A 13765-nucleotide genomic window follows, 5' to 3' on the forward strand; every position below is an offset into this window, starting at 1 on the left:
TATCTAAACCATACTTTTCATTTTCATATTCACCACATTGAGAAAGGTTCTTTTCATATCACTTTTGCCACATTTGTCCTAAGTCACTCCCGTCTCCTCTAGACTCTCCACACAGTCACTAGCCACTACCAGCCTGTGTAAGATATTGATAATAATGATCTTTAGTATCTTTGTGAGGGCACCTCACGACACTGAGGGACTGACACAGGGAACGACAGGGCTCCGGCCAGGCGAGGAGGCGCCCTCAGTACCGCGCACCACTGTGTTCACACTATCACGAGATCGAAAATGGAAAAATTAAAATATGTTCGTATATCGATCCTGCTCGGGACCCATGCATGGTTCATAACTTTCACTTGACTTATTCACAGCAATGGAAATTAGACTGAACTTTATTTCCAAATGCTGAAAATGTCCCCGTCTTACTCGACCTTGGCCTTCCCCCCTCCGCGGGGCTGGACCCTTCAAGAGACCCGTGGACACCTCAGGCATGTCGTGATAAACATGAGAACACTGACACTTTCACTTTCCCATAGATTTCCTTTTTGTGGAAAGTTCACATAAAGCAGTAAAGTTAATCTTGTTGAATTTCAATAACATATATGAGTTGACAAACTTCAGACTTCACGATAAGCTATCTCATATATATATATATATATATATATATATATAGATATATATATATATATATATATATATATATATATATATATATATATATATATATCTTTCTTTCTACACACACACACACACACACACACACACACACACACACACACACACACACACACACATATATATAATTTATATATATATATATATATATATATATATATATATATATATATATATATACACACACACACACACACGAGTTTTCTTAGTTGTTGGTTGAGTGGTGCACGCCGAGCAGCACGTGGGTAGCCGGCGGTGTTCCGACGCCGCAGCGGATTGGACGCGAGGCGCGCCGCGGCGGACACCCGGCAGATGCGGGCAGACGGCCGGCGCCCGGTGGCCCGCAGGGACTGACACAGAGGTGGGGCAGAGATAAATCTTTGTCATTTCCGTAGATTAATCCATTGCCAAGTCGTGTTTAACGTTTCTAATAAGTGCAGATCAGTATTTATCAAGCGGCGCGGGGCAACCCTGTTAGATCAGTGTCCATACGCGGTTCCCTTCGGCATCCTCTCTGCAAGGCCTCGTGCGCGTGTAAATACTCGCATACAAACACAGCCGCTGCTCGCTGGTAACAATATGACTGCGAAGGAAAAACTGGACAGTAAAATGAAAAGGAAATTTTGAGGCGCCTGGAGAAAGTATCAAATTATGTGAAAGTTTGCATCGTTCATACTGAGAAGTCTTGTGAGCGAGAAGACTTTTGATACATGCGTTTTAATTCACACATTCTTTCAACATCTTTCATGTCAATTGAACACAACATTTTCATAATTTTTATCCTTTTTGTATTTAACTTTTTGATAGTTTCCTCCCTTCAACTATTTTTTATCTCATCCATGACACATTTTCCTTTCACGTTGACCCCCCTAGACTGCCTCACTTCCCTTTTAGACATGCTGATTCGTTCATATTTCTTTTTCTCTTCACCGGTTTTTATTTGTTAAACTGAGTTACATTTTACATTTTATTTAACTTTTTTAATTTATTTTTTAGTCGCAATATCACCATCCCTCATTTACTGCCCTTATATTCTCCTTCCATCCACATTCCTTTCCCTCCTTTTCCTACCCTAATACCAAGGCCTTCGTCAGTGTTCCCACCTCCCTCCCCTTCCTCTTCCTCCCTTCCCCCCCCATCCCTGACGACCCCCCCTCCCCCATCCGAGCATGACCACACCCCCATGTTAAGTTACCAGCTTCCTCTTTCTAATATTTTCATAGTTTTTAATTATGACCTGCATGTTCGTCTGTATCTACCTTTGCTTTAGTTTATCAGATCATTATTCTGATTTAACTCACTATATAGCATGTACAACGCTCTGTTTATTCCCTGCATGATTACTGTGTTTTGAATTATTTCTACTTTATGATTTTGTTTTAGTAAAATTTCATTGGATTATGATTTAGTCCTTTGCTTCTATTTCTCCTTTTATTCCTCCTACACTTTCCAGCCTCTTAGTTACTGTCCTTCCTCCGCTTTCCTTCCTCTCTTATGTTAAGTTGCTTTATATAACACTTCTCCACCTCTCAACTCACACAATTTTATTTTCGGTGAAGCATTTATATACTTCATTAGCACACTTCAATTTTGCTTTTCTTCCACTAACTCGGCCTTCTCAGAGAGCCCTCCTCCTCTGTCTCTGCATTGCATTCTCCATAACCCTCGGTCTCCGCTCTCCTTCTCTCTCTGTCTCTCTCTCTGTCACTCCCTCTTCCCTCTCCGTCGGTAGCTCCCTTCCCTGGTCCTTGTAGACTAACACCACCAGAGTAGTGTACCAGAGCTGGGTCAGAGGCGGCACCACCCCTGCGCCGCTGGCAACACCCGCACCACGGTAAGTCGCGGGTAGGGCAGGAGCACCCCAGCTAGCGTTTCTACCTCCCCCCTTCCTTGTTGCTATTCTCGTTCCCACTTCACCACCCGCTCTGCCTGCAGGTTTTATCTCATAAGTGTTATATAGAGATCTTGTTATCTTTCTATCTCGATATTTATACAGAAGTTACAATATATCTATCTTTACCTCCTCACTTGTCACGTGCGTGTGTGTGTGTGTGTGTGTGTGTGTGTGTGTGTGTGTGTGTGTGTGTGTGTGTGTGTGTCACGTTTTATTTATATATTTCAAGTACATTCATATATAGAGAAATATTCTTATCCTGTAGGAGTATTATTGCTATTCCTTAGATAGATTTTGGCATATTCGTTTCTGTGCCACGTAGGTCAGTGTTTGTCCTGTCATGAGAATATTGGAACCCCCTTCTGCTGCGTTCCAGGAGTCTCTGTCCCCCTATGAATTAAAATCAGGCGGACGAATATTGATATGCCTACAGTATTTCACACCACACACACTCTCTCTCTCTCTCTCTCTCTCTCTCTCTCTCTCTCTCTCTCTCTCTCTCTCTCTCTCTCTCTCTCTCTCTCTCTCTCTCTCTCTCTCTCTCTCTCTCTCTCTCTCTCTCTCTCTCTCTCTCTCTCTCTCTCTCTCTCTCTCTCTCTCTCTCTCTCTCTCTCTCTCTCTCTCTCTCTCTCTCTCTCTCTCTCTCTCTCTCTCTCTCTCTCTCTCTCTCTCTCTCTCTCTCTCTCTCTCTCTCTCTCTCTCTCTCTCTCTCTCTCTCTCTCTCTCTCTCACACACACACACACACACACACACACACACACACACACACACACACACACACACACACACACACTGCAGCAGTCTTGTGAATCACTCGACACATGCTAATATAGACTTAGTGATGCTGATAATACCTGAGAAACACTTAATACTGACGGGAAGCTTACCTAGTGTGGGCTTTAACAAAAAACGATAACAGGTAAGGCGTCTAGGTCTTATTCCCTGTTTCCTTCTCTTCTTGCTTTCGTCCCGCCTCCGCCCTTGCCGTCCCTGCCCTGGGTTCCGCGGGGTGATGGCAGTCCCACATCGCGCCGTCGGAGTTCGATAACTGCAGGCAGCTAAGTCCCGACCTTCAGGTGGAGTGGCAGGCCAAGCAGGATGAGGTTCACGTGCGTCTCACAGCGCTGATGGGCGAGGACCAGTACATAGCCTTCGGACTCTCCCCAATTAGCATGAGGTGTGTGGCGCGCCCCCCTTACCGTCACCCCTCAGCCCTCTCCCCTTCTTTCAGCCCTTTACTCTCCCTCACCTCATATCCCTAACTTTCTCACCCTCATACACACTCTTATCCCCTCGTCCCCGCACCCCTTCACTCTACCCCTCTCTCCCTTGCCTCCCTCCCCTTTACCGTCACCCCTCAGCCCTCTCCCCTTCTTTCAGCCCTTTACTCTCCCTCACCTCATATCCCTAACCTTCTCACCCTCATACACACTCTTATCCCCTCGTCCCCTCACCCCTTCACTCTACCCCTCTCTCCCTTGCCTCCCTCCCCCTTACCGTCACCCCTCAGCCCTCTCCCCTTCTTTCAGCCCTTTACTCTCCCTCACCTCATATCCCTAACCTTCTCACCCTCACAAACACTCTTATCCCCTCATCCCCGCACCCCTTCACTCTACCCTTCAACCTTTCAGCCCTTCACTCATCCCCTTACTCTCAACCCCCTTACCTCATATCCCTAACCTCCTCACCCTAATACACTTACTCATCCCCTCATTCCCACACCCCTTCACCCGATCCTCCCTTCTCCGTCACCTCTTCACTTTTACTCTCACTCCTTCACTCAGCCCCTTACCCTCCTTCACCCTCACATCTCCATCACCCCTCCCTTTTACCTACACCCATTCATTTAACCCCCCTCTCCTTAACCCCCTCATCATCGCTCCTTCACCCCCATCCTCACTCAGTTCCTCATCCTTCCCCCTTCCCCTTTATATCCTCACTCTCACCCTTTCATCGTCCCCCTCCACCCTTATTCTCTCCTCACCCTAACCCATTTTCCCTCACTCACTCCTTCTTAGCCCCTCACTCTCAGTCCCTCACCTCCGACCTTTTAGTTTCCCCCATTCTCTGTCTATATATATATACTCCTTCCTTCCCTCTTCCCCGTTCGACTGTTCCCTCCTTCCTATTCCTCTTCTCCTTCCTTCGGTCTTCCTCTTTCATCTTCTCCCTCCTTCCATCTTTCTTGTCCCTTTAAGTCTTCATTCCCTCTTCCCCGTTCCTCTACTCCTTCCTTCCTTCTTCCCCGTTCCTCTGCTCTCCCTGTTCCCTGTTCCTCCATTCTTCCCTTCCCTTTTCTCTGTTCGTCTTCTCCTCCCTTCCCTCTTCCCTGTTTCTCTACTCCTTCCTTTCATCTTCCCTGTTCTTCTACTCCTTCCTTCCTCTTCCTCGTCCCTCCACTCCATCCTTCACTAATTCCCGTTCCTCAACTCCTTCCTTTCCTCTGTCTCGTTCCTCTACTCCTATCTACTCTTCCCCGTTCTTCCTTCCTTTCCTCTGTTTCCTTCCTCTACTCCTATCTACTCTGCCCCGTTCCTCCTTCCTTTCCTGTCTCGTTCCTCTACTCCTATCTACTCTTCCCCGTTCTTCCTTCCTTTCCTCTGTCTCGTTCCTCTACTCCTATCTACTCTTCCCCGTTCTTCCTTCCTTTCCTCTGTCTCGTTCCTCTACTCCTATCTACTCTTCCCCGTTCTTCCTTCCTTTCCTCTGTCTCGTTCCTCCACTCCTATCTACTCTTCCCCGTTCTTCCTTCCTTTCCTCTGTCTCGTTCCTCCACTCCTATCTACTCTTCCCCGTTCTTCCTTCCTTTCCTCTGTCTGGTTCCTCTACTCCTATCTACTCTTCCCCGTTCCTCGTCACATTCCTCCCCCCGCCCCCGTTTCTCTACTCCTCTTTATACATCCATGACTCCTTTCCTCGCTCCCCGTCTCAATGTCCGTCTCTGCGTCTGCCCGTCAGGCCGGAGATGCTGAACAGCGACATCGTGGTGGCTTACTACGACCACGACGACGGCTCCTTCCACGCCATCGACTACAGCGTCACGGCAAAGAAGCAGGTGAGGCCGGTGACGCCATGTATGTGTTAGGTATCGGCCCTTTTAACGTAACTAAGAGAAACGGGAAACCTCGTCCTCTGTTCTCTTACTATAAAAAAAAGAATTATGTAACAACTTCCCTAGCAGAAATGAAAGCTCGTGAGATTCTTTAAATATTCCTTAGTGAACTTTTTTTTTCCGTTTGCGTTGTCCAGTGCGATAAAATGTGACTGGTACCGATATTTTTTACATTACAAGAGACAGGAAAGCTCATCATCTGTTTCTCCTTCCTGTAACAGCCGTAGCAAACAATAACACAGTGGGTTCGTAATTAGTTCTCAATGAAATGTTTCTGTCTGGTCCTGCAGTGCATCGGAATGAAGGGTGTGTGTCCGGACGAGAGTGTGAACGGCCGCAACGATGCCTCCGTGATTGGCGGTGAGAGGAAAAACGGCGTCACCACCATCACCTTCAAGCGGCCTTACGACACCAACGACCACCTGGACATCCCCATCGCGCGCCACCCCGAGCTGCGCACCGTCATCGCCGCCATCGGCCACCTCAGCGACACCAAGGAGGCCAGCTACCACGACAACTTTATAACTGACAGTGAGTGTGGCTCTGGAGGGAATAACGTCTTGTGAGTTTGTTGTCACCCGCAGTACTTTACCTCGCACCTTTACCTGCTGCATTGGCACTCACCTTTATCATTTTCTTGCTCCTTTATTTTAGGACATAGTTTAGGGACAGAATACTAAAAAAAATCAATAATGTAAAGCATAATGATCGTTCTGATGAATCACTTTACGTTTTCTTCGTCCCCAGGTCATATTGAACTGGACTTCCAGGCGCAGGGGGACAACACGTGCAGCCGTAAGGCCGGGGTGGGCCGCGAGCCGCCGCGCTACAGCCAGTGGGAGCCGAGGATCCTTCGCGCTGTCACTAACTTTACGGCCACCATCGGTCCCACGGGGGGAGACAGAGGCTACCCGTCTGCCACCCGTCAGTATCCATCTTGTACTCGCTGCTCACAAACCATTTACTCACCCAGGGGTAATTTTCTTTCTTATCTTGGGAATGAATCCTTATTCTCTTCTAACACTAGACAAGACCTTTGAAATATATTATTATAATTCATAACAGTTGTATGAGATACAACTGATATCCCATGATGATTCATTTGATCATGTTTGTTGTAAAATGAAGACATAAACAATGAAAATATTACTTTTTTATTATTGAGGTCACATCTTCCCAGCTCGTCTATGTTCATTCCTTTCCCCCTCAGAGTACCGGCAGCGGGGCCTCGCCTGGTGGATCAACGAAATGCTCACTCCTGAGATTTTCGTGGAGCGCGGCCAGACCTACTACTTCACCGTGCACGGCGGCGAGGACCAAGCCGCCAACGCCAGGTGAGGGGCGCTGCTGTGTGTGTGTGTGTGTGTGTGTGTGTGTGTGCGGGTGGGCGGGTGAGCGTGCATGTGTATGCAGAAGGGCGTGCGAATGTGCGTGCGTGCGTATAAGCGTTAAACACACACACACACACACACACACACACACACACACACACACACACACACACACACACACACACACACACACACACACACACACACACACACACACACACACACACACAGACTTATACACTTCATGGTTATACCAAGGATAGCAATAAATGGTATACAGATATTACACAAGAATAATGAACATGTGTTTTACTGTACAAATGGAATAAAAATAAAGCCTTGGAAACTTAGACATCAGACATCTGTTGTGATGTTGTCTGTCTTGAGAATTATTTATTGGCTCACTTTCCGTGCCTGACCCACGCCTCCCTTCACCAGGCACCATCCACTGTACATCACCTCGTCACCTGAGGGCGGCTTTAACATGAAGACTCTAGAGGAACAGGAGAACGAGCGGGTATTTGCCGGGGTGTCTTTTATGAAGGACAAGATGCCAAAACCAACAGCAGGTAAGACCCTTGTGACAACCTGTCACCTGCACGTGAGACATTCACACAACAAAGACTTAGCACAGAGTGGCACGGATCTGACTACATCACATACCTCAGCATCAAGAATGGCAGAAACCAGAAATTACAACATTTATGGTGTCAGAGATGTGACGATACAGCAGGGCTACTGCACCACAATAGTCAGGCAGCCGCAACTGACGCAATATACTACTCGCCATATGATTTTTTTTTTACCTGCACGAGGTAGTATGTTCATAATGATTTTTTTTTTCAAATACAATGGTGTGCATGCAACCATTAGATAATGTACATTGTAGTACCACTAAACATATTAATATTAATTAAATACATAGTTACCATTTTATATTCAGTAGCAGATTAATGGGATATCAGTTGAAGGTTTGATAACACAGGGAACTCTTAGTGGGAAAAGGTTGACAACTACCATGCAGCATCAGAGACTTCAACATTTACAGTGGAACATGTCGACGCGACCCTGTGTCCCCTGCACGCCAGACATCATCACAACATCAGAAATCCTATTATTCACAGTGGTGATCCTGCTACATATACGACATGAGTCTGACATTTATAGCTCTACATAATATTACAACTACATAATTTTACAACATTGGAGAATTATCAACGCAAGCTTGTGTCACCTCCAACTCAGATATTGCCGCATCATTAGCATTTTTAGTGGCAGAGATCTGACTATGCGGCACTAGACAAGCACTTAGAGTGGTTATCAGAGACCACAACATTTATAGAAGTAGGGATGTGACGTGTGTGTGTGTGTTCTCCACAGTGGGGAGTCTGTGTCTGTGGAAGCTCATCGGCCAGGACATGTGGCAGCAGAGCGAGACGTTTGAGATATACAAGGACTCGCTGTACAAGGAGTGTGAGAGCGGGTTGCCTGGATCGCTGACGTGGACGGTCGCCGAGGACACGCCGGACCTCGTGTACTACCAGGCAAGTGGGCTAGAGGGCTAGAGTTGCATGAGGCACACATACAGACATTCCCATAAGAGAAACCAACACGGCAGAGCACGTTTCGGCCATTTGTGAGCACCCTTGCAATCTGTATTCAAGTCAGAGGAAAGTATTGCTTTGAAAATTTAAGGTCAGGTGTGCAGTCCAATTTTTTTTTAACAGTATTGTCTCTGATATGTTTACAAATCTGAAGAACGGGCAGGAATCAGCAAATATATGTGACAGCTTATTGGAAAGAGACGACCTTGATTTCTCTTTTGCTCAAATTCAGATGATTTTCCCCTGCTCGACACGCTCTTCTCAGGGGCATGGCCACAGGAGGTAACAGTGCCGTTGTCTTTCCAGTGCTTCAGACACCTCAACATGGGCTGGAAAATTCACGTGGTGGACAGCGGCTACAAACTGCGAAGGGAGGGAGACAACGGCGGCGTCTCCCTCACCCTGTCCCCCATCCTTCTTCTACATTCTTTATCCCTCCTTTATTGTTTCTTGCAATTCTTCTCTTCATTTACTCTGCTAGCTTTCGCGCGGCCACTGAGATGAAATTCTTAGTCAGTATTAGCTTAAAAACCCACTCTGCTCCCCTCCTCTTCCTCCCCCGCCCCAGCCCCAACACAACACCATCACTTTTAAAGCTCCATGGCAATTCTGAGATAAAACACAGCATAATGGTAGTTCAGCGTGTGTGAGTGTGTGTGTTTGGCGTAGTGAAAGCCTCGACTGTGTTTCCTGGAGGCTCCAGTGTCTCATTTTGTACTTCTTATTTTAACACAACGTGAATGTACAGCTGAAGATGAGAATTTTTAATGGTTATGATAACTGTATTAGTCCACTAGTTTTTCTCTCCACCATTTCGCCCTGCGTTGTCGCTTCGAGTATCACTGCTTTTGTATATCGACCGTGATTCTGGCCCGAGTCGAGTCGCTACGGAGGTTTATTATCCTCCATTTGTAAATAAGATCATTACTTCAAGTACTTACTACTACTACTACCACCATCGATGCTGCTATGGCTACTCATTCAAGTTTTTTTTTTTTTTTTTTTTCTTTTTTTTTACTGCAACACAGCAGGCGCGTGGTCTCGTGCTTCCTGGTCTTTATTTTCCTGTGTGTCAGCGTGTACGTATGTGTGTGCGTCTTGACTACCGTTGTCGCACCCGCTGTCCCGTCGTTCCGTGTCGCCCCTGGACCCACTTGTTACTGTGTCTTGTCTCTCAGCCTTCTGGTGCAGTGCTGTCCATGCTGTGTGTCGAGGAGACGCCTCATTCGTATCTCATAACGTCAGCAATAACTATTAGCTAAAAATGTATACTTCAAAAGTACAGAATCATGATTTGTACAAACTCATTGGATTAGAACGATCGGCTGCCTCGTGAACCCTCGGGAAAGTTCGACCGGGGTGTCAGTGGAGCTCCGAAGCAGTGGAATCACCCAGTGGAATCAGCTAAACCCCAGAGTCATCCCTTGTCCACCAATCTGTACGCATCATTCCAATTGGCGCTTATATAAGGGAGAAAATGTACATTCTGGAAATTGAACGGAGGTGTAAAAATTCTCTTGTCAAATAAAGATGATAAACATTCCTTATTTCGACAATATTACATTTAATTTTACCACCTCAACTCAATATTTAAGATTTCCTCCCGGATATCAGTGCGTACTAATTAGAAAGGTGCGTGCGAATAGGCGAACATACCCTACACAAATGTGCTACCTTCTTTCCTTGGTGGCTCTGAATGACGCCAACCAGTGTGCTCAAATTGCAGTCCTGAAAGAAAAAAAAAAGTAAAGGTAGGGACATTTATATGCGTTATGGGTTTTTTTTTTTTAGATGAGTTTGACATTAAGTAAAGACACTCACCCTTTTCTCGTGCTGCCACCGTGACCGAAGAGCGACCCAGCTGTTGACGTTGTTTCGGCGTCTGCTGAAATTACGAAAACTCCTCCTCCTCCTCCTGCTGCCGTTACTGTTTCTGCTACTTGTGTTTACTACAACTACTACTACTACTACTACTACTACTACTACTACTACTACTACTACTACTACTACTACTACTACTACTACTACTACTACTATTACTACTACTACTATTACTACTACTACTACTACTACTACTACTACTACTACTACTACTACTACTACTACTATTACTACTACTACTATTACTACTACTACTATTACTACTACTACTATTACTACTACTACTACTACTACTACTGCTGCTATCAACATCGGCAAAAGTAACAAAACCCTATGGTCTTGTCCTTGAAAACTGTCTGATTTAATGTTTCATACCCAAAACCGATGCTCTTATTTTTTCGTTCTTCGGGTTGAGCATTGAATTACAAACGATGATGGGTAGAGGGAGGTTGAGCCACGCGAGGGTGCGAGGGTGTTGGGGACGTGGACAGAGCTGTGGGGAAGAAGCGAAAGTAGAATGCCCACGCGTCTCGGCCGTCATGACTAAGCTTCACACCACCAATCGTTTTCCTGCAGACCGGGCCAACAAGCGACCCTTCCACCTTCGTTGTTTGCGGAAGACTAAAGCATAACCCCTTTTTGTATCATTTTAGTGTGTAGCGCAAGAAGAAAATTACCTTGTTTATATTTGACCTTTATTCTCTCTCACCTTGGTCTTTGTCGTCGTGAGTAGGTGACCCAGGCGTGTGTCGGTCACCCAGCCAAGACATCATCATACCACTAGACGGTTCATGCATGCCACTACTCTTTGTCGCAGTGTACTATGTTGTGTCGCCAGGCGTAAATTCCTCATTGAGGGCGGGGTGCGGCAACGTAATGTTCATTTCTGTTCACGGTATGATGCGAAACTCCGATGGTTAGTACACTGAGGGCGAGGTGGCCACAACCCACCGTTTGGACGCCCGCGTCAGCTCCCCCGCGCGAGGAACTTAGGCCTGGCTGTGACCAAGGGGATCTTGGCTCGCTCCCGCGCACACATTATCGCATCTTTATATTCACACTTAAAGTTTGACCGTTAATATATATTTTTATGTGAATATTCGCCGTACACTTCCCACGCCCCGGGCCGCCGCCTGGTGCCCGCGGCCGCGCTGGGTGCGGGCCGCCTCGGGCCGGGCGTTCCGCGGCGTAATCTGGGTCAGTCCGCCTCGCCGCCGCCGCCGCCACCGCTTTAGTTCATTCTCCTCTAGACGCTCCGATATTTATTTGAAGAGTTTGTTGTGAATTTAACAGTTTTATATTGCTGTGATTATATACATATATATACATACATATATATATTTAATGTGAAGAATATTGTAAATAACCCCTACCTCCTGTTCGTGGCCCTACGAGGGAGCCTCCCCCCCCAATACCGCCGCAGTGACACTCGATCCTGCGGCAGAAAACAACATAATCAATATGGATTCCATTTAGCTATTAGGGAACCGTAAATAACACTTGAGGGCGGCACGCAGCACTGCCACTGCCAGGGACCCACGTGGAGGCTGCACAGCCTGGCGCTGGACACACTGCACGCCGCTTCGTCTCACCGGGAACAACACTTCTCCTGTCACACAAATCATCACTTCTAATGTAGATTTAATTATATTAGTCATTGGGAACTATTCAGGACGAAGCGATCACACAGACGCCAGCACCAGAGTTGTGCAGCCTGCCAGCATCTCGACAATTCGCTCCCGCTTGAATGCACTTGTATGACGAATATATTTAAGACGATGTGACAAATTAATACTTGGATGGAACCCCAGCAGACAGAAGCCATGCCCCCCTCAGTCACCCTGGAGCCCTCTGGCCCAGGTGTGTTGTTGTGATGGTCTGTGTGGCCTAGATTATGATTATGTGGTTCAGGTGATCTTCATGGTGCAGGTGGTATTTGTGGTTCTTGTGGCTCAGGTGGTTCTTGTAGGTTATGTGGCGTGCGAAGCGCCGTCCCCCTGGACGTCGCGAGCCGTGCGTCAGGCAAGAGGACTCTGCACCCTCCCGCGGTGGCCTGATCGCATCGATTCCTTCGACTGAAATTTTGATCCAGTAGGAATTTCATAACATCCCTAGAGGTGAGCAAAACGTCCCTCATATGAACGCACCTCCCTTTTGTTTCTCACTTACGAAAACAAAATCAATGGATTCAGCACTTAGACGTCTGCTGCCATCGAATGCTTGCTCTTATGTTACAAAATTTCATAGTAAGGAGATCTTGTGGAAAGTATGTCCCTTTCCCTCACCTCTTCCTCCCCAAAAAATAATCATTAAATGCTGCCGTGTTGCACCATATGGCAGTCCAAGCCCCATCAAGGCGATCCCCCGCCTCCTCACCACTTCGAGGGTGTGGGGCAGAGCCTCGGCCGCTGATTCAAAAGTCTCGCCGATGTTCAGGTCTTCGCGGCTTCGAGCGTCACATTTTTTTCCGTATCACTGTAAAATTTAAATGTCCTGTCCATTTAGGGAGTTAGGCTATTTTTTTCCTTAGAGCTCACTTAGTGTTTAAGGTGAAATTGGATAACTTTTTTGATAACATATTGGATTTAGCGTCGTAGGGTTGAATGGTGACGCGAGGGTGAGTCCCGCTGGCTGTACAAGAGTTACTAATTTAGCAGCACGGAATGTGGCCTGGATGTTAATTCTCTCTCTCTCTATCTCTCTCTCTCTCTCTCTCTCTCTCTCTCTCTCTCTCTCTCTCTCTCTCTCTCTCTCTCTCTCTCTCTCTCTCTCTCTCTCTCTCTCTCTCTCTCTCTCTCTCTCTCTCTCTCCTCCCACTTCTTAAACAACAGCAACTCCTCCTCCTCCTCCTACTACTACTTCTTCTTCTTCTTCTTCTACTACTACTACTACTACTACTACTACTACTACTACTACTACTACTACTACTACTACTACTACTACTACTACTACTACTACTACTACTACTACTACTACTACTACTACTACTACTACTACTACTACTACTACTACTGCTACTACTACCACTACTACAATTACTACTACTACTACTACCTCTGCTGATGATTAGACACTGCGTGATGCCAAGTTAGTGTGTGTCTGTGTGTCTGTGTGTGTGTGTGTGTGTGTGTGTGTGTGTGTGTGTGTGTGTGTGTTCATAATCATATCAGCGGGCACTTGTATCATACGTCAGGCGTCAGGCAGTGAACATAAGATCTTGTAAATAGACCTTGAGGCTGAGTGACGAAACATTATAAACATTAGATT

The 13765-nt window shown here is 46.5% G+C and overlaps 1 protein-coding gene across 1 annotated transcript in view; it reads left to right on the top strand.

Moving 5' to 3' along the window:
• The window catches only part of LOC127000829 (protein Skeletor, isoforms B/C-like), a 159059-nt gene extending 145589 nt beyond the window's left edge, over positions 1-13470 (top strand). Inside the window, exons 8-15 of the mRNA XM_050864894.1 lie at positions 3590-3747; positions 5529-5625; positions 5973-6213; positions 6430-6657; positions 6893-7016; positions 7452-7582; positions 8394-8557; positions 8924-13470. Of these exons, the coding sequence (XP_050720851.1) occupies positions 3590-3747; positions 5529-5625; positions 5973-6213; positions 6430-6657; positions 6893-7016; positions 7452-7582; positions 8394-8557; positions 8924-9121 (1341 nt within the window). The 3' untranslated portion in view covers positions 9122-13470. The remainder of the gene's footprint in view (positions 1-3589; positions 3748-5528; positions 5626-5972; positions 6214-6429; positions 6658-6892; positions 7017-7451; positions 7583-8393; positions 8558-8923) is intronic.
• Positions 13471-13765: the final 295 nt, after the last annotated feature.

This window comes from Eriocheir sinensis, chromosome 2, assembly GCF_024679095.1.
Source record: "Eriocheir sinensis breed Jianghai 21 chromosome 2, ASM2467909v1, whole genome shotgun sequence".
Lineage (NCBI taxonomy): Eukaryota > Metazoa > Arthropoda > Malacostraca > Decapoda > Varunidae > Eriocheir > Eriocheir sinensis.